At 41.0% G+C, this 21,094-nt stretch overlaps 2 protein-coding genes across 6 annotated transcripts; both read right to left on the reverse strand.

Annotated features, from left to right (window-relative positions):
• Positions 1-1,409: 1,409 nt before the first annotated feature.
• LOC117544922 (uncharacterized protein C16orf52 homolog B-like) lies at positions 1,410-11,958 on the reverse strand. 3 transcript variants are annotated; one of them, XM_034214449.1, is made up of 4 exons: positions 11,316-11,958; positions 11,170-11,229; positions 5,315-5,527; positions 1,410-2,924 (listed from the first exon to the last, which is right to left on the reverse strand). In XM_034214449.1, exons 1-4 carry the CDS (start codon positions 11,332-11,334, stop codon positions 2,740-2,742), a joined length of 477 nt encoding a protein of 158 aa, XP_034070340.1. In that variant the 5' UTR covers positions 11,335-11,958; the 3' UTR covers positions 1,410-2,739. The 3 variants fall into 3 exon arrangements, with proteins under 3 accessions (XP_034070340.1, XP_034070339.1, XP_034070338.1); XM_034214448.1 differs by having other exon boundaries at positions 11,170-11,250; XM_034214447.1 differs by having other exon boundaries at positions 11,170-11,958.
• A 269-nt stretch (positions 11,959-12,227) lies between these two features.
• LOC117544921 (cytochrome b-c1 complex subunit 2, mitochondrial) lies at positions 12,228-20,844 on the reverse strand. Of its 3 annotated transcripts, XM_034214444.1 has the most exons (15): positions 20,704-20,794; positions 19,594-19,626; positions 19,405-19,506; positions 18,703-18,852; positions 18,334-18,398; positions 18,182-18,238; positions 17,810-17,934; positions 15,741-15,838; positions 15,594-15,651; positions 14,405-14,500; positions 14,118-14,317; positions 13,829-13,909; positions 13,667-13,743; positions 12,941-13,094; positions 12,228-12,513 (listed from the first exon to the last, which is right to left on the reverse strand). In XM_034214444.1, exons 1-15 carry the CDS (start codon positions 20,734-20,736, stop codon positions 12,430-12,432), a joined length of 1,413 nt encoding a protein of 470 aa, XP_034070335.1. In that variant the 5' UTR covers positions 20,737-20,794; the 3' UTR covers positions 12,228-12,429. The 3 variants fall into 3 exon arrangements, with proteins under 3 accessions (XP_034070335.1, XP_034070337.1, XP_034070336.1); XM_034214446.1 differs by lacking the exon at positions 19,405-19,506 and having other exon boundaries at positions 19,543-19,626; positions 20,704-20,844; XM_034214445.1 differs by lacking the exon at positions 19,594-19,626 and having other exon boundaries at positions 20,704-20,773.
• Positions 20,845-21,094: the final 250 nt, after the last annotated feature.

A 21,094-nucleotide genomic window follows, 5' to 3' on the forward strand; every position in this document is an offset into this window, starting at 1 on the left:
TTCACTCTCCACATGCTTAATCAGTCTGTCTTTGAAGGTTTAACGTGTTAGAAATGCCAAACCTGTGTTGTCTATATATTCACATTTTACTTCAATGTTTTTTCTACTAAAAATATGTATCCATTTTTGTTCACTGGTTAAAAATGTTACTGTTGTGCGGCTACTTATTGTCTGTATTTTGAGCCGATTGATCATTTAAAGTTTATACTGTTTATTATTCAGTACTTTGGGATTGAACATTATCTGTATCTACGGTGTTTTTCTTTAGTTACTTTTTTAAGAAGAATTGTATCCGTCTCAATTGTTACATTTATTTCATTGTGTGCAAGCAGCACTTGTGACTGTGGGATTTGACTCGAAGGCCAAAGGTAGTTTTGTTGTTTTACTATTAGCACTGAGCAGAGAGGAAGACTGGATTCCTGTCGCTGTCACTCATATCGGACAGGATCCTTTCAGAAAAACACAAATACACATTACTAAACACTTTCCCCAGACGTTTCTAAGGCAACGTAAACATCCTTTCGGTCCTCACAAAGGATGGAAAGTGGGCGTGAGAGGAGATGTGTGCAGAAAACTGAAGATACTGGCCGTTTCTCAATGTCGAGTATACCTGCTGCAGAGCCACTATTTCAAGTATACTACGTCATCGAGTGGCGCCTAAGGACTGTTTAAATGCATGTTAAATGCCCAGCATTCGGCGCCACTCGATGACATAGTATACTTGAAATAGTGGCTCTGCAGCAGGTATACTCGACATTGAGAAACGGCCTCAATGTAGTCATCGGATGAAACCATTCAGCTGTAGTCAAGGGGAAACAAGCACCAAGACATCGCAGTGTAAACAGAAGCTATATGTTGGTTTTCCAATAAACTATAAGCTGAACGTATCTCTGATTCCTCAAGCTTCTTAAAGGGGCCCTATCATTTTTTGGGAGGGGTTTCCCTTTCCTGTAGTGTGTCATAAAGGTTTGTGTGCATGTAAATGGTCTGCAAAGGCTACAATCCCTAAGTTCCAGACAGAAATTCCTCCATTGGACTCCTTTGTTTACTTCAAACATAGGGTTAGGGTTATTGGTTAGCTTCTATTGGCTAGTGCTCCAACACAATGTACGTGATAGGCTAAGGGGCGGGACATCTCTAAGCGGTTGACCAATCACAACAAAGCCAGCCAGCTAACCAATCAGAGCAGACTGGGCTCTGGTTTCAGACAGAAGGTGAAAAGAGGTGCTGCAGCAGACAAATAAAGAGCTTTTTGAACATTAAAGCATGGAGACATGTCACAGTAGAGACACTACATACTGATATGAAGCTGCAACTCCCTTCAACTGCAGCCATCTTCTCTAAATATGTACTTTTTCAAGATTGTAAATAATATCAAGAATATGGTCTTCTAAAACAAGATGAGACAGTTTTCAAAAGATTCATCTTTAATGGAATGAGATCTTCCATGCTCATTCAAAAGCATCACAGTGCTTCTAGAAAATGTCAGACAGGCTTTTCATTTATACAGAAATGATGACGACATTAACACAAGTATAAAACAAACTAATGGTAGCTTCAGTAATTTCTTGATACAGTGTTTAAACAACAGGAGATGCTCAACAAGGTGAATAATACATTCACTAAAATAAGAACAAAGCTGTGTTACTAGAATAATAATACTAAAGAAGAGCAAAATCATAGAGACCAGCTCGTTTTCTTGCAGCGTGATATCGTGACATGAAACTGGAAATCATCATAGATATTTACTAAGAATATGTTATGGTCTATTTAAACACAAGGCATTCAATTAGATAGTGATAATCATCTGGAATCATCATCTTAGATTTTGGATATTTAAATATTAGTTTAAAAGGCTGCATTACAGTGAAGTAAAATTATGTAATTTTCTGAAATTAGCCTAATATTATATGCCTTTATCTACTTTTCATTTTACAGGTGACCATCCATTTTCTGATTGTGTAATTGTTTTGTGAAAGCATCAATAACCAACCCTACAATAACATACTCGAGGTATAGGTACAAATATTGTGTTCTGATCAATTTGGACAGAAGTTGCCATATTTTAATATCCTCTCATGTATCCACAATAATAAGAAATGGACCCCATGAGATTACAACTGAACCCTATCAGTTACTTTAAGGTTAAACGCTCTTTAAGGCAAAGTGATCCACCACACGTATCAACGGCAGAGAAACGGTGTCATACATAATGCCTTTACAAAAAGAAACATAACGATTTCAGAAATAAATTAAATGTGACAATAAAGTGAAATGTCATTGTATATATTACAGTCTGCTCCATGTAGCTGTGTTCAGGGAAGAGCCTCTGTCATATTGGAGCCGGATATTTGGTGCTTTGGGCGGTTTTAAGGCCTGAAATGTCAGTATTTGTGCATCTTGGTAGATGGGATGAGAGGAAGAAGGGTTATCTGTCATTAAATGTTAAGAAGACAGATGATGCAGCAGGGCCTCCTTGAAAGTCTGGACGTTTTAATCCATTTCCATCATGTTTTGTTTTTTTAACCTTCTCCCATTTGAATGACTTCCTTCTCACTGTTCATGGTTGAAGATGAGGAAGGCCATATCAGAGCTCATTTCCCAACACAATTCATCCAAAGTTGAAGCACAAACAGGTTCCTCTGAGTTTAGTTTGACCTTAATGGTACTTCCCACACTGGCATGGAGGAGTCCAATCCGCCTCCATTGGTGGTGTTTCTCCAAAAGCACAAACATAAGTCATCCAGGCAGGCAAACCTTCCCGGCAAACAGCAACCCCACGATGGTGAAGAATATGGAGAGAACAAAGAGGACATATGAGGAGCCCACCACTGTGTTGTTGGGGAGTTTATATGGCTGTCCTCCCACCTCGTTGATGTAGAAACCGATGGGGAAGATGAGAGCAGCCATGCAGAACAGAACCACTGTGACAGAGGAGAAAACAGAAGGACAGAAACGGATTACACATCCTCTCTGGAACGACGATTCCCAACCAGAGGTGATCTGCAGCGGCCAGGACGAATAAGGAAAGACTGTATTGAAGCTCAAGATATTTGAAAATAAAGAAAGTATGACTTAGTGCTCTTGGGGCCAGCTGTAACACTTGAGAGTTGAGAGTGCATGAAAGAAAAGTTGGCAAACCAGCAGATACATTGAAATAACAGGCAAATATTAATGGGAAACCAGTTCAATAAGCAACGATAAATGGTTTAAATGGGTCAAATAAGAAGTACACAGTTTAAAAAGTTATGTTAGCAAAAGGTAATAATGGTATAAGATATAGAAAGTAATTGATAGGCAGTTAAATGAGATCGTTAGATAATGGAAATGGTTCAAATAGATAAAGTGATGGATAAACAGTAGGATTAGTTAGCTGTCTCTGATAGAAAAAAAAGGTTAATAAACCAGACAACTCTAATTGATTTAATTAATTGATTTATCAAATATTCATGTCAACCCCAAAACACATCTTTACCCCCCTTTAACCCTCCTGTTGTTTTCGGGTCAAATCTGACCGATTTACTACTTTCATCAATCATAACTTTTTAGTTTTACATTCGATTGCATTAAGGCGTTATGATATCCTTCACAGTAGACATTTGAACATATACATTGCTGATCACCACTTTCATTGAATTTTGGATGATTTAGTCAACTTTGTAACATCCGGATCAGATCACACACACACACACACACACACCATGTATACATCACTTCAGGGGACATTACATTAACTTACATGCATTTCCTGGAGACTTATCCTAACCTTAACCATAACCAACACATGCCTAACCATAACCATAACCTTAACCTAACCAAGTCTTCACCCTAAAATTAATGATTCCCCTCATGGGGACCTCCAATTTGTAACCATGAAGGAAGCCAGTCCCCACACTTGACTATGTAAACAGATTTAGGTCCCCACAAGTATAGTAATGCTAGACCACACACACACACACACACACACACACACACACACACACACACACACACACACACACACACACACACACACACACACACACACACACACACACACACACACACACACCACACACACACACACACACACACACACACACACACACACACACACACACACACACCACACACACACTAGATGTGTTCCCCCCTTATGTGCCCAATCCCCCCCATGTAAATCACACCTGGCACTCACAAACACACACACAGAACAATTTAACACATTTCCCGCTCTTATGTGCCCATCCCCCCACATGGATCATACCTGACACGCAATACATGTTCAGTGTCTATTCTTTGTATATTTACTGCAGTTCTTCATGTATACCAGTGGTCTGATACAATATGTACAGTTTGAAAGGGTGTTAAACGACATTTGGTGATGATTAATGGTTTTTGTGTTAATGTAATAGCAGTTAAAACAGGACCGGTCAAATTTGACCGCGAACACCAAAGTAAGGGCCGGGGGGGGGAACGAAGACAATAGGAGGGTTAATGCAGCTCTCAGCTTTTAAAAAGTGTGTTAATAACTGTCCCTGAACTCGTGAGAACATGCTTCATATTTTTCTATTTTTAGAGCCGAATGAACCACAGCTCCTGCTCTGAACCTCTTATACAGAGAAACTGTCCGTTTCCTGTAAAAATAGAAACAGGACCATCAATAAGCTCCTCTGCAGTAAAGGTGTTCGTAATTACCGGACTAAAAGCTTCTCCTGAAGTGAACTCTGATGTCGAGGTAGACTGCATTTATTTCACAGGAGAGTCTTCAGTAGCATCTCTTACTTTCGCCGGCATTTTATAAACTATAACGGGCAGTTTTGCCTACGCCTGCCTTTTATTTCTGACCTTAATGTTTCAAGGCTTTATTTTCATTTGCACATTGGCTAAAGTGTGGATATGGCAATGACAAACTTAGGTCACAGGCTCCTCCAACAGTGTAACATAGAGGACATAGAACAAATAGAACAAATAGTGCAAGAAGAGTCTATATTGTGGTATTCTATAGCTAAAAGGTTTATGCATAAGAATCTTTAATATTCATGAGTTCTGTTATGTAACGTCTGCTCACTGGATACAGAACAATGATGTATATCCAGGTGGTTGATGCCTCAAAAAGGTAAAGATAAAGGGTCTTTTGCTTGTTACTTTTGTCGTTTTCTGTTAGCTGACAACTGTCCTTGACCCTGGAAAGTCATTGGAGAGGAAATCAATTATTTCTATATATATCATGGGTAGGGCTTGGCATGATCAGGGCATTAATATGAGCGTTTAGACATGTGAAATCAGACTCTATCGATTCAAAGGGAACTGGTTACGATGGAAATGAACGTACTTCCTGTGAAGGCGATCCATCGGGCGTATCGGGCGGCTTCTCGGCGCCAGTGGGACATCACCAGCAGAGCGCAGGTGACGGTGAGGGAGATGATGCCCAGGATGATGAAGAAGAGCGTGGTGATCCACTCTGGAGGAAGCTGGGGGGGGAAGCAGGTCCGCTCTCTGCCGTGGATCGTCTGGCACTGACGGACGAGACCTACTGTCAGAGTGCCTGGAGAGAGAGAGAGAGAGAGAGAGAGAGAGAGAGAGAGAGAGAGAGCAGAGAGAGAGAGAGAGAGAGAGAGAGTAGAGAGAGTAGAGAGAGTAGAGAGAGTAGAGTAGAGATGAGGAGCTAGATCTAGAGAGAGAGAGCCGAAGAGAGAGAGAGAGAGAGAGAGAGGGAGAGAGAAACAAGAAGGTAAAACATCCATAGAGAGAAATCAAATACAATGCGACTACACATAAACTAATATTAAGGCTATGGAAATATTTGTACTCCTACATTTAAATTTAGATATACTGATTTGTCATATTCTCAGTGTATTTCCTTTTTGTATATTTATATTTATTTTATGGTAGTATTACACTAGATTTTGTTCAGATATTAAGATATTTTTTTGTCTCTTAATTTGTGTTTTCTTGCACCAATATAGACCAACACAAACTCCTTGTATGTAAAAACAACAGCATTTGGCAGTTAGCAGATTTCATGTGAAGACAAAATTCCCTCAAACTGTTTTAATTTAGATTTCAGTCTTTTTTTGTTGATTGTCTGGATCATTCAATCTGGTTTGAAGTGGGTGAGGCTCAATTGGAAAAAGATCATGTCAAACACCTGTGTGTACTTGCTTTAAACCCCATTGAGATACAATTATAATTTGTTTCATTGATTGCAAGAGATACAACTTAAGCATGGCTTTTCAGTTGATAACCTTTCAAGACAGTTTTTAAGCAAGATTAAAATAAATACCCCACAGTCTACCGCACATTAATTATATGACATGAAAGGCTATGTAGTATATAAGGGCTGGCAGTTTGCTTGTTTTGCAAGCTTCATGTTACAAACTCCTAGTGCATGAGAAACGTGATATGATTTGTTTTTATGTTGACTCTGGCTGCAGCAGAGACCCTCAGAGATTCATGATGACGTCTGACGGGATCAGGGTCTGCACAGACCACCAGAGCATCTTCATCAGAGAGAGAGAGACGGTCACTGTACATGTTAGAGATTAAGAGATCACAGGTCCTACATCAGAAGGAAAGTCATCTGACTTCCTCCTGCTGGGGGCTCTGACGTCAAGTGCTTTCTCCACACACACACACACACACACACACACACACACACACACACACACACACACACACACACACACACACACACACACACACACACACACACACACACACACACACACACACAACACACACACACACACACACACACACACACACACACACACACACACACACACACACACACACACACACACACACACACACACACACACACACACACACACACACACACACACACACACACACACACACACACACACACACACACACACACACACACACACACACACACCATCTTCTCAGCATCCCCTCTGACGACATTGAAGACACAACACAAATGCAGAACAATTAAATCCTCCCACTCCTTCATTCATTCATTTGTCTCCTTTTCTTTTTCTATCTTATTATCCTCACAAAGGCAGTTAGAGATTGCCAAGCAAACACAGAAGAAGAGGAGTTTTATGGATTCATTCATGGCAATTTAGCAACTGGAGAATTAGCATAATTGTCACGATGGTCCAAATCAGAAGAAACCAATATTAAAAAGAGTGCAAGAAATACACTTATACATCATATCATTGGTATGATATGTACAAATAACAATCAACTAGTAAAGCCATTAAAATACTCTCAATTGCCATTTAACAGTAGTGTTTTTGTGTAAAAGACCACCAAGTGTCACCATAGAATTAGAATAGACTTTTTTCATGCAATTCATAATGTTACATATCCGTCATCTCATGTACATATTCATAATTGGACTGAAGCTCAATTATTTAATTAAGCTGGCTCCTTCGCGTCGAAAGGAGCCAGTTGAGGTGGTTCGGGCACCTAGTTAGGATGCCACCTGGGCGCCTCCCTAGGGAGGTGTTCCAGGCACGTCCAGCTGGGAAGAGACCAAGGGGTAGACCTAGGACCAGGTGGAGGGATTATATCTCTTCGCTGGCCTGGGAGCGCCTTGGGATCCTCCAGTCAGAGCTGGTTGATGTCGCCAGGGAAAATAAAGTTTGGGGCTCTCTGCTGGAACTGCTACCCCCGCGACCCGACCACGGATAAGCGGGAGAAGATGGATGGATGGATGGACTGAAGTGGCTTCAGCTCCCGATTAGTGATAAAGTGCCGGATGATGATCCTAGGTTGAACCACATCCTCCTGCAGGCTGACCTCCCTTCCTCCCCCCTCCACACACACACACAGGATATCCTGTTCCCTACACACATCCTCTTACACCGCAGACCGGGAGACAACGTAAATACATTAATTTCCCGCATACTGGACACACAACAAATGGGTTTTTGCCTTGTGCTTTGGTGGGAAGTGGCTTTTGTCTTTGATAAAAATGATGAGAAAGACAGCAATGATTGTTAAACTCGAGCGATAAAGAGGAGAGTCATGGATACTTACGAATAAAGTAAGAAAAAGTTATAGTTACCAGTGATGTTACGCTCTGGTTTCTTTCCTGCTCATTGGTATGAAAAAGGCGAACGAGTCGTACTTTATAGCCGTTCTATTATCATTGTGACCACATTTAAATGCCAGCCCTAAATCTCATCAGACAGGAGGTGAAAGGGGTGTTGTTAAAACATTATTATACTACTGATCTGTGCTTTGTATCTTAAGCGAGAAAAAGGTGGAGTTGGGGCAGAATAGAACAGAAAAGTAAAAAAAAAAAAAAAAAAAGAATCGCTTGTTAACCGTTGCAGAATATAACACTGAAATAAATGTTTTTTGGTTTTACATGACCGAAAAAGAATGATTAGCAGTTCGGAAAGAAATCACTAACGGGGACTCAGGGTATTACTGGGGTTTTATAAAGGGAACATACAATATTTGATGTTACATTGTATGGAAAATAATCAAACCACGATGTCTGGAACACCCTTCACATTTGAGATAGCTGGCGGCATCGATGTCTGCTGCAATTATGCTACTCAAAAGGTCCAGTTTGTAGGATTTAATTACATCTAGTGGTAACTAGGTTTTAGATTGCAACCAACTGAATAACCCTCCCTTTCCGGTAATAACAAATGTGAAAACCTTATATTGATACAGAGTTTGGCTTCTGTTTTAGGCTACAATTAAATCATGCAACATGGCGGACTCGGTGTATAGATATGAAGAGCTTAATGTAAACTAACGAGAACACAACAATTCTTAGTTTCAGATGTTTCAACACTTGTCAAACATACTTGTGAATATTGCATAGCATTCCTGCTGATAGATCTCCCTAAATATTACACTCTGAATTATCTGTAGTTCATAAATGTTTAACTTTATACATGATATTTCCATGGTTAGACCCATAGAGTCCTGACAGTCTCGCTGTGGCCTAAGTGAACACAGAAGTGGCAGGAAGTGTGTTTCTGTGTCACGAATGGCCAATCCCTAACCTGTACTTAGTGAACACTTCTGAAACGCAGACACTTTCCTGCTCCTTCAAACCTCTCCACTTGACACTTAAACACACATGGTGAAAATGCTCACACACACCCAAACACACACAAAGTGCTCAGGCATGCATTTTGACCTTGTACTAGATCAGGGGTCTCAAACTCAAGGCCCGGGGGCCAAATCCGGCCTGCGACTTCATTTTATGTGGCCCTGCAAGAGCTTGCAAAGAATATAATACATTTATTATACGGTTACATGCCAATTTACAGAAGCAGATTGCCCATAAACTACATGTCCCACAATGCATCTCGTTTTGTGACATGCGCACTGAAGAGACTTGCAATTATTTTCCCTGGACTTCTGCTTTCAGGCGTAGTTAATTACTAAGTTATTATCCTATCCGATAATAATACAATTCAGAGGTAATAATGTAATATAATACATTATTTTATGTATATATTATATATTTATATATTTACAACCGGCCCTTTGAGTGCAACCTTTATGTGAATGTGGCCCGCGATGAAATTGAGTTTGACACCCCTGTACTAGATGGAAAAACACAAGGAACAATAGCTCATAAAGCAGCTATAATAAACACAAATGTTGCCGTCACAAATGTAAGAAGAGTTTTTTTACATGCTTCCTATGCATGCACTTAAACTTAAATACATCACCGTGTCTGAGGAGCTTTATTCTCCAAGTGGAAAGCATTACTCTCCCAGGAGGCTTAATTAAAAGTCCCACATCTTCATTCCCTAACAACACTCACTGCACTGAGGGCCTTCAGGTGATTACTACTCGGCTAATTTAACAGGAACAAAAAGCTTTTAGTACAATACAGTAAGTAGTAGTACAGTCCTCTCACACCCTCGCCTAGTATGAGGGAATGTGAGCTGCTCTTAACTACAGTCCATTTCCTGCTATGACGTTTAAGAAAATAGAGATTTAGTCTGTGGTTTACTTTCATTATGCAACAAAAACCTGCTTGTTATGTACTCAACTCGCATCAGCAGTCAGTGTTTTGACTTCAATATAAATCCTGTAATAAGTACTTGGCCCGCCTGTTACGTGCTTATCTGTGCTGCACAGTAACATAAGGATGGAGGCAGCTGTGCATATACTGTACTGTTTGTCTTTTGCATCAGTTTTAGTCAATGTTTAGCTTGTGGACTTTGCATCTGAATATGACTATTGGAAAAATCAGGGAGGCTGACTGTAATAAGAATACTGTGATAATCGCCTGTAATAAACATACATTCTAGGATTGACTGTACGATGAATGAAATATGCTTTCCTAGAAATGATCATAGGTGTTAATGAAAAGGTAATCTGTAACAACAGTTGATTTGTGAAGAAATGGATACTTTCACCTCACAATTTACTAATCACAAAAATGCCATTAATTGTGATGAAATAACCATTATTTCAGTAGCATTTTAAGGTAATTATACTCAAGTATTTCCATTTATAATAGATATTCAACACTACATTTCGGAAGCCAACCTTAAACTTGTTAGATATTCAGATTGATCATTTAACCTTAAAGTCAACTCATTAATTGTGATGTTATATTATAAGTAATGCTACAATTAAAATACAAATTTGCTGTATTTTTTCCAGCTGAAACATTAAATAAAAGTTGCATCAATAAATAAAATCCAACAAAATAATATATAATTGTAAAATAGTACAATAATGAGTACTCTAACTTTGAGTACTTATTTGTTTTTTTTAACCTACAAATTTACTTTTACCTGTAACAGACACTTTCAACACTATGGTATTGCCTCTTTTACATAAGTAAAATATCGGACGTCTTCCACTTCTAGACATTGCTTGATTTTAAAGCCAAATTGAGAACCATGAAACCTGATGTACTTATATGATTCTGTTTTCTTCAAGTTTGTATCTTGTTGGTCGAACGCACTTATTGTAAATCGCTTTGGATAAAAGCGTCAGCTAAATGCAATGTAATGTAAATAACCACATTGGACAATAAATCTGTTTGCAACTTTTGCCTTCAAGCGTGTTGGTTTTTAAACATAAAACACTGTTGTATGTGATTTCGCCTAAAAACTATGCCTTTTCTTAGGGTTTAATCTCCTACCCAATAAACTGACCTGCTAATGTAACAAAGACACTTTTACAGCACAAACTGGGAGAAAAGTGTCACCATGAACCTACCGGATGCTCCTCCAGTGCTGATCCAGTCCGGGTTGGCGATGCTGGCGATGGCGAAGATGTCTGCAGTGAGGAAGAGGCATCCTGAAATCACGGTGAGTTTATCCATGTCGTTGCACAAACTGCAGGTTAGAGAGTTTCTGTCTCACCTAAAGGGAGGTGGGACATCCAGCAGCACGAGGACAGCCAGGTTTAGCAACATGAAGGATTGATCCACGATGTTCCTGCACACTGTGTTTGATCCAAATCGTTCCTGAAGAAATCCACTTTTATTTAGCCCACAAACAACCGAGCCTGACCCGACCTGCTGTCGCTTCTCCAGCCCCGGAGGAGAGGCTCTCAGCCCGGGTTCATGGATCTCTTAGCTCCGGAGGCTCCACCACATCTTGGTGATTTTGCAGGGGAAAAAGAGTGGAAAATGTGCTTTAATCGCTGGTAGAATCTCCGACACGGATTCATGCATGAAGCAGACTTATTTCCTGAGTCTGCATGCAGCCCCTGAGCTTTCTCCCCCCATATGGGAGCTTTTTCTTCCCTCTGGAGGACGCACACTGAGGGGAAACGCCGCCCATGACTCAGTCTCTGCGGCGCTCTCCTGGAGCTTTAAATCCACACACCCTATGCAGAATATCTTCAGTAGACTTCTTTAGAAAGCTTTTAAGACACACAGCAAATGTGTTTTATGCAAAACGCTGCTGTCCTCTCTCAAATTCTGGCAGTTCGCGTCACTCCTTGGCTGTAGTGGACAACTCTCGCGAGAACATCTGTAAATAGCCGAGGCTGCTGGGACTTTTTGCCACATAAATTATGCAACATGGACATTTATATATGTTCCGTAAACATGGGTAAGCACATTGAAGTTACACCTATACACTCATGCAGTAAAATCTACACAAGTGGCACTTAAACTCGTTGTAAAAATTTAAAAAACTGAACTTTTTCATTTAGGGTTAAGAGTTTTTGTTAATGTCCCTCTTTATTGTGAAGAAAAAACAATAAAACGTAATTCATTTCAAGCTTTCAAAACATAAAACGCCACAACAAAAACACTTGAAACTCTGTAAGGTAGATAGAATGTATTCATTATTTTACATCAGCTATACAGTTAATGTGGACAGATGAGTGGAGCACGACAATATGATGCGCCAGAGCAGCATCACCTGAAAATATACTGTTACAGCACTGATAAATACCCAGAGGTCTTATGACATTATATGCCCTGCCTCGTTTGTTTTTTTCACAATGAGGCAAACGAGGAGGGTTTTAGACCTCATCCACAAAGGGTGTGTTTACGAGGTTGCCGCTGGATGCCATGGTCTTCTTGCCAGTCACAAACTTCTTGGCAGCCTGAAAACAAGCAGCAATACAAGTTGAGCCACGTTATTAACTTCAAACCAATGTTTTCACACAGCATATTTAAAAAAAAACTGCAGTAGATTCAGTATTACATCTATGCCTATTATGAGAGCCAGTGTTACAGTGTACATCTACTCAAAACAGTACATATTTAAGATGCGTTTACTATAGTATTGTCCCTTTTTACTTCTACTCCACTACACTTTGGAGTAAATATTGTGTTTTTTATATTAAATATATTCGTTATCTTTAGTTACTTTGCAGATTAAGATAAATTATACAGAATTTATATCCACTAATAAGTATACAGTATTAAAAGGTTAAGATACCAAGCAGTATACAAAGTAGTACCCCGTACAACATTCTCATTAATCTCTACTGACAATAGCAGAGCATTAACAAGAAGCACATTTCTTACGTTGGCGACGTCGGTCAAAGAGACGTTGTCGATGTTTGTGGAGACTTCGTCCGTGGAGCTGTAGCATCCCTCGGCCAGAGCCTGAGAGCCCATGGCCTCCAGGAGACCCTCGGAGGTCTCCAGAGACATCAGGACCTCGGCCTTCAGCTGGGCCCTGCGGAGAGAACCAGGACACGCTCAGCATAAGATACAATACAGGAAACTAGAAGGAGAAATGTTGTCTTGGTGCAGTTACTTTTGAAGAACAAGGGGATAACAGGATGTTTTAATAAGTCCAGTTACAATGGTTAATAACCGTTTACAGCAAATGGAGAGAAACAGCTGACCTGGCTCCAAACAACTTAGTAAAGCATGACTTATATGAATATAAAAAAAACATGTTTTACCATTTCTTTAATCTGTTTATAAACCAAGATGTGAGGCTATTTGCAGAACCATGTATTGTCATCTTTGCACTGACACAGGCAAGCTGTTTTTTTAAAATCGTCTTTTTCATCTCTTAGCAAGAAAACTGAAACTATTCCTTTTACATCTCGTTTAAATAAACCTAATGCCTACTGAAATGTTCAGTTAGATGTTATAGAAGTAGCAACCATAAGTTACTAAAAGTAGTGCTTGCAAGAAATCATGTCTTCCACATAATGTTTTTGGTGCTTATTGGAATAGAAATATAAAAATGATCAATGCAGAGAGGGATCATATCTCAGTGGTTTCTGCATGTCTTACTTGGCCCGAGTGAGGTCAGCCGCGGTGACGTCACCGTCAGCAACAGCCTTCACCTCAGCAAGAGCAGCCTTAATCACCTGCAGAGACAAAGACAGATATTACATGAAGACATCTTTCTGTTACAACCCAAACAGACTCTTGGCATGAATAAAAGATACTCACACCACTAGCAGCTGCAGACTGGGAAATGGTGTAGACCCCAAACAGGCCAGAGTCAGAGTAGCTTGCATTGAAAGCGCTGACCTGCACAGAGAGAAAAAACATGTTTTTACAGGTACTGTTGAATCTTTATTTGCCCAACGTGTTTGTTCACACCATGTAAAGCGGCCTTGGGTCCCTTGAAAGGCGCTAAAATAAATATAATCTATTATTAATCTATGATATTTCCAGACTCAAGCCATTCAAGGCCTCCGTGTATGAAGCATTTCTATTATAACTGACTATCACTCACATCAAAGGGGTCAGCAGTTGCCTTGGTAACACCCTGCACCAGTTTGCTGGAGGTGCACGAGCCCCTCTTGACGTGCAGCCCGGCCCCCAGTATGTGCTGCAGGACGCTGAAGGCCAGAGCCTCGCCGGAGCCCACCGCCGCCGACTCGCTCACCACCGCCGAGTGCACCAGGGCGCCGAGGCCGGGCACACGCACCTCGCCTTCAGACGGGAATACAGGGAGTTATACGTTGAAATGTTTAAGGAAAACTCCCCATGTTGCAGCACATTGGTGTGCGACCAGCTCACCTCCACGGTACTGAGCCGCAGCCCCCATGGTGCCCGCCCCACTGCGGATGTTGAGGAACTGCTCTCCAACTTGAGTCAGCACCTCGTGGTCCACACCTGACGGAGAGACGGACATCAGACACTAACTTCTTATAAGGACAGGGTGTATGCAGGAATCCTGAAGTCAGATGTAAAACCTTTTAAGACCTTTTTTAAGACCCTTTCCATACATTTTAAGACCTCATCGCCACTTGGAGTTTTAACCGGTTACCTTGGCGACACGCTTTACCTCACATTGACTATATACAGTATTGATTGTCCTTCCTCCTTATCTTCCAACCATTTGGACGCAGACTTGCATTTCCCCATAACGATGTTGTTTAACAACCGGTGTAAACGGACCTTCGCGCTATCAAGCAGTGAGCGCGCGATGTCCTGTTCAGACGACGTCAAACCCAACGGGATGCCATAAATAAACTACACAGAATCACACTACACACCTACGCAATGATTACATTCAGGCACACTGTAGAACACAACCTCTTTGGACCATTTATACACTTATTGAAAACAAGCTACAAAATGTAATACCTTGGAAAATACTTTTTAATAGCCTTCATTTTCACTAAATTGATTTATCAACTTTTAATACTTTTTAAGACCCCGCGGACCCCCTGAAGGAAAACAGTGGGTATGTACAGAATTAAATGTTTCTTCATTCAGGAAGGTTTAATAAAGAAAGTTCAAATGTCTGATATCATATTTTATTACTTCATCAACCCTTAATGGAAACCCTCATTTATACTATCAAATGTTTTTTTTCCTTTTTTAAATAGACCGTCTTTTATGAATTAAAATCTTCGTTGGCGTTTTCTTTTGTTTGCAGCAGCCGGAGTCAAACTGTTTTTTACCACAATGAAAATGATGCTTTTGAAAAGGCAACAAACGGATCACTTCAGATCAAAACTAGTGAGAATATATTTTTCACTTTTGAGTTATTGGAAAGGTCTTTATACAATTATTATACAACAATATCAGCATCGCCTAATCTTCTCTTGAACTATGCAGAAATACCTGCTTTACACACAACTAATAAACAACACACATTTGACTGTTTCTAACTATTTAGTACAGCCTTTATAGGCGTCATGCGATACACTGCGTTCAAACTTTGTATGTATATTATGTTTAAAGTATAACAACCCCTTACCAAGTCCAACAAGAGCCATTCTTGCGCTCGTGAAATTGTTCTGGACAAACTGGTGCAGCTGGAGAATAAAAAAACAACATTAGAATTGTTTTAATGGCTTTATTACCACTGTAAGTCTTGACGAATGAACACTGGAACAGTACTCACATGTTCAGAGGTGATGTTGCCGACCATGTGGTTAGGACAGTACAGAGAGTTAGAGAGAGCGTTCTTGTAGGCGGCTTCATGCAGAGCCTCAAGCAAATCTGGAGAACACAGAAAGAGACATGACGCGAGATTATTATTTAAGTCAACATTTGTGATATCCTGGTGGAGTAATTGGCTTTGTTCCACCCGTCTAATTCATTTATGTCTCTTAGGTCGCGTTCACACCAGCCTTGTATAGTCCGGTTGAATCGAACCCTGGTGCGTTTAGCCGCTTGGTGCGGTTCGTTTGGGTCGGTGTGAACGCAGTCCGAGACCTCTGAAGCGAACTAAGCAACCGGACTCTGGTCCGCCTAAAAGAGGTGGTCTCGGACGGCTTGCTCGTGAACTCTGGAGCGGATCATCGCTGGTGTAAACGCAGTCCGCACCAAAACATAGGAAGCGTAGTATTTACGTGTCATAAGAACGCGGATGTCTTCAGAATTGTTAGCGAAAGAGTGAAGCAGAATTAAGTGTTGATCAGTGTCGGGTAAAGTAAAAACAACTATCAAACTATACATAAAAGTCAGAGCCACCTGACGTCGGTGAAACCCCCTCCTTACTGCAGAACGTCTCATTATGTGTTGTGTTTTTTATCGCACATTATCTGATTATACAATCATATGCGCCGTCTGCTAGAGTCCATTGATATGCTCTCCAGATTAACAACAGCATGAAAATAACCTGCCGATGCTCCATGGCGGAGGCTCCGGGATTTGTGTTTTCACCCCCTTAATGTCTGACAGCATTTCCGAGCACATGACTTGTGTTTAAAGTTCATAGTCCGTTAGAATTGTTCCCGTGAGAACGCAAAGCGAACCTTCTGAAAAATGAAACAATGTAACAAACTGTCCATCCATCCATCCATCTTCTCCCGCTTATCCGTGGTCGGGTCGCGGGGGTAGCAGTTCCAGCAGAGAGCCCCAAACTTTCTTTTCCCTGGCGACATCAACCAGCTCTGACTGGGGGATCCCAAGGCGCTCCCAGGCCAGCGAAGAGATATAATCCCTCCACCTGGTCCTAGGTCTACCCCTTGGTCTCTTCCCAGCTGGACGTGCCTGGAACACCTCCCTAGGGAGGCGCCCAGGTGGCATCCTAACTAGGTGCCCGAACCACCTCAACTGGCTCCTTTCGACGCGAAGGAGGAGCGGCTCAACTCCGAGTCCCTCCCTGATGACCGAACTTCTCACCTTATCCCTAAGGGAGACACCAGCCACCCTGCGGAGAAAACCCATCTCGGCCGCTTGTATCCGCGATCTCGTTCTTTCGGTCATGACCCATTCTTCATGACCATAGGTGAGGGTAGGAACGAAAATGGCCCGGTAGACAGAGAGCTTTGCCTTCTGGCTCAGCTCCCTTTTCGTCACAACGGTGCGGTAAAGCGACTGCAGTACCGCTCCCGCTGCTCCGATTCTCCGGCCCATCTCACGCTCCATTGTTCCCTCACTCGAGAACAAGACCCCGAGATACTTGAACTCCTTCACTTGGGGTAAGGACTCATTCCCTACTTGGAGTGGACAGTCCATCGGTTTTCCGGTTTCCATCGGTTTCCGGTTTCTATGGCTTCATCGGTCTGCGACCTTCAGCACTCACTGGATCGGTTCGCAACCGAGTGTGAAGCGGCTGGGATGAGGATCAGCACCTCCAAATCTGAGGCCATGGTTCTCAGCAGGAAACCGATGGACTGTCCACTCCAAGTAGGGAATGAGTCCTTACCCCAAGTGAAGGAGTAACAAACTGTCGTTTTGTGGAAATGTCTCACCAACAATGACATGAAACCACTTTATACACTAGATGCTGGATGCTGTCGTCTTTGCAGTAGTATTTCGATTTAAAAGAACGTAGCATTGCAGCTTTATTTGTGAAAAATACAAAACATATTTCTGATATCAATCAGCAAAGAAGCATCTTCAGAGCTAAATTGGACTATACTCCGCAGAAAGGAGGAGGGAATGATAATTAATAAGTGGTCAATATAGACCTACATAAAATGAAGAGACGAGGTCAAAAGGCAAAGAGAAATAAGGGCCCACCGATCTGAGCGCTCTGTTTGGCCTGGGCATTGTCCCTCTTGACTCTGGGCGTGAGGTCTGACACCTCCCATGGCCGAAACTCAGGGGCTGTCGTCACGTTGATCAAATACTCCATCACCGTGTCACTGCAAATCATTTTTTAAAAATCACAAAAAACATGTTAGTTGCAAAGCTACACCAATACTATATTAAATCCTGTAGCATAATCTGCCTTTCCACCGGACTCTCCTAAGTACTAAACAGTTATTCTTTCACAAAAATAAGGTGTTATCAGATTAGGCCCTGACCTTCAAATGATTCATATCAAGATTCCTGTTCAGTGTATTATTATTATTATTATTAGTCACTACGTTGAGTTATTCAAAGACTCACAAGTCATCTCTCAAGCAGTCAACGGTGTAGACCATGTTCTCTCTGGATGAAGTCACACTGCAGAGAAACAATTACATCTCCAGATAAGCATACTGATCTAGGAACAACTTGTATTCAAAGGTTTGTAATGATCTTTCTGTAAAGTTACTGACCTCAGGCTGCCTCCCACTGCCTCAACACCGCGGCATATCTTAAAAGCTGAGGCTCCTTTGGTTGTCTGGGGAAGCAGAACATGTCAGTCAACACCAAGCTGAGGAGGACCTTTTAACACTAAATTGTAAATGAAACTTGTTAGTGTTATTGCAAGATGAGAACAAATTGTTTTGCCATGAATTTAGTGATGGATTCTAAACATTCAAAATAAATAATTGGGCGTTTTCCAGTTACAAGGTTGTTAAGTAAATCAGACACCAATGGCACAGCTTTGTATCTCTTTTTCTTTTCTACCAAAACATTTTTTTGCACAGGTCATGGCTGAATAAATATTACAAAAACATTTTGGATTAACTGCTGCACCATACCAGGCTTGAGGCCAGTCGGAGGACGTGGGTGACCCCCTGGTTCTCAGGGGTCTCATAGCGACAGCCGGACCTCACAAACACTCCGATCTTGGAGGCGGGCGAGTAATTCTCCAGGGAGGCGATCACCAGTCCGCTGGGCAGCCTGGTCACCTGCAGAGATGTTTCTTTAGTTTTTAGGGCTGTACCCGAATATCCGTTCGTTGGAGTACTATTCGGGTTTCAATTTCGTTATTCGGATATTCGTTTTGTTTGTTTTTCCCCCGTTTTTTTTCTCAAATTGAATTTATTGAAATCTCCAATATCAACGTAAGAGCTTGTGCCTCTTCGGGGGTGCTAACACTTAACCATACACGTTATCGTTTACTTTCTCCGTCTTTATATGTAGATATTACTTTTCTCCCTTAATCTCCCTCACGTTGTTTCCATAGCAACAACAACTTCCTGTCAACTGCGCTACCTCTCCTTCAAAATAAAAGCATGTCCATAAATAGGAAGCCAAGCCAAATTACACTTAAGACACATACAACTGCAACGAAAGTAACAAACACAATGCGATATCCTTTTCAATTTCAAAGAACACAAATTGGGTTACATTAACAAATAACTATAAAACAACAATACTGTAGAATAACAAAATTAATGTGTGTGCCCCCTAAACTGACTGGACCCATCCAACCCTTCCTCTTCACTCCCCCAACATACATGGATGTCCTGGAGGGAGTGTGCGGCCCCTGGAGAGAGCTTGATGCCAGCCAGTGGCTGAGCGAGAGACTGGCTTGTTCTGGCAGCCACATGGAAGTGTCTCTGTGGAGAAGAAACAACACATCAACAACTACTGACCTGCACATCCTGCGGCTGAAACTTAACATGTTCAGCGGCGGTGAACTCCACCTTACGGGCAGCCTGGGCCGCGTAAAGCCTCGTCTGGAAAGTAGAAAAAACATGGGAAGACGGGACATTACAACTAATGTGTTGCTGGCATGCTGATTGATGCAAGGGGGAGCAGGAAAATCCGGGGGCATTAAACATTGTGGATTTATAAAGGTTTATAGATCAATGAGAAGGGATAGGGTCGATAGCAGAAAAACATTTCTAAATATGTTAGAGCTGCCGAGCTATTTGGTAATATGGGCATGGATAACACTATATATATATATATATATATAGAGAACACTATGGTGACTCAATTATTTCTCGTTAATCTTCTAAGCAATATAGCAGCTCATATATTGGTTCAAGACAATTCAGATAAAGATATCATCAGCAGCCAGCAAAAAAAGAGCTGTACATGAAAAAGACTAAAACCCAACCTTCAATAGAGACTGAGTGGATAGATATTGAGGTAAATATTCAACGTTTGAGAGGATTCCTTTTTCCTAGGCCTGACACAATAAAACACACTCAGATGTTAAATCAGTCACAAACCAATTTACATTTAATTAGCATTTCAAACAGCAAAATAAACGCCGTTTATTTTTTTAAATACACATAGACACAAAGACAGATTGGTTTTAATACATGTTGTAATAACGTGTGCTCTCCCTTGTCTAATATACAAGTCCAAACCTATATAGACTTTTACTGTTTTGCTCATTTCTTATAAAATAAATGTTTTTAAAAAAGATAGAAACAAAAATAGGCTGATTAAAGCCAGCTGTCATCACACAATATAGGTCAACATTTGTTGTGGAGTTAAGTCTACGAGAAGCTAGCTCTTACTACTAAGGCTTTGACTTAAGTAAATATGGTTTAAGTTAACAGTAAGTTATGTTTATAACGTCCATTACTGTGTAATGTTTATTATGTAAGCTAAAGTTATCAGTTGGGTTACTGCTGGATAGCATCAGGTTAGCATTAGCTGTTCCTCCTCTGCTCTTCATCACACCTTGACCCTGAGCTTTTACACTCTCTGACAATCACACAAACACTGAAACAGACAGCTAATGACTGTATATCTCTCTCAATACACATATATACAGGATACATTGGATAAATCCTTACCGAAAGCTGACTAATTCCACGAATCCCCTTCATCTCCCCTCTCTCCTTCAGGAAATCTGAGTAATATGGCCGCCGTGTTTGCCCTACCCAGAATGCCTAGCGCGTTCCTTGCCGGCGATCCGCTGAGCCAATGAGCGCGCTCTGTTGTTGATGCGTGACAAGACCACAAACTGTTTATTATTCTAAATATGATATATATAAATGTCTGTACTGCAAAAAAACGTAAAACCTTTGCATATGTGTTTTGGAATTTTACTAAGAGATTGTGGAAACATGTTCCTAGTCTTATAACTGATAAATGTATAGGTGATTGAATTGTAATTTAATAACGCATGAATAATGTTGTTGTTTTATATTATTGATACTAAATATATTTTACTATCAGAAGGTG

This window comes from Gymnodraco acuticeps, unplaced genomic scaffold (genome assembly GCF_902827175.1).
Source record: "Gymnodraco acuticeps unplaced genomic scaffold, fGymAcu1.1, whole genome shotgun sequence".
Lineage (NCBI taxonomy): Eukaryota > Metazoa > Chordata > Actinopteri > Perciformes > Bathydraconidae > Gymnodraco > Gymnodraco acuticeps.

Bases quoted from the DNA above. Each gene is read 5' to 3' on its own strand.
- LOC117544922 (XM_034214447.1), bottom strand. From the start codon at position 11,275: ATGGATAAACTCACCGTGATTTCAGGATGCCTCTTCCTCACTGCAGAC. The intron at 5,528-11,169 runs GTAGGTTCATGG...CTCTCTCTCCAG, and splicing joins CAGCACTGGAGGAGCATCCG to GCACTCTGACAGTAGGTCTC. The intron at 2,925-5,314 runs GTACGTTCATTT...CCTCTGTCACAG, and splicing joins ATGGATCGCCTTCACAGGAA to TGGTTCTGTTCTGCATGGCT.
- LOC117544921 (XM_034214444.1), bottom strand. From the start codon at position 20,736: ATGAAGGGGATTCGTGGAATTAGTCAGCTTTCG. The intron at 14,318-14,404 runs GTGAGCTGGTCG...TCCCGTCTGAAG, and splicing joins TGCGGCTCAGTACCGTGGAG to GCGAGGTGCGTGTGCCCGGC. The intron at 13,095-13,666 runs GTAAGACATGCA...TTCTCTCCGCAG, and splicing joins GCTGACCTCACTCGGGCCAA to GGCCCAGCTGAAGGCCGAGG.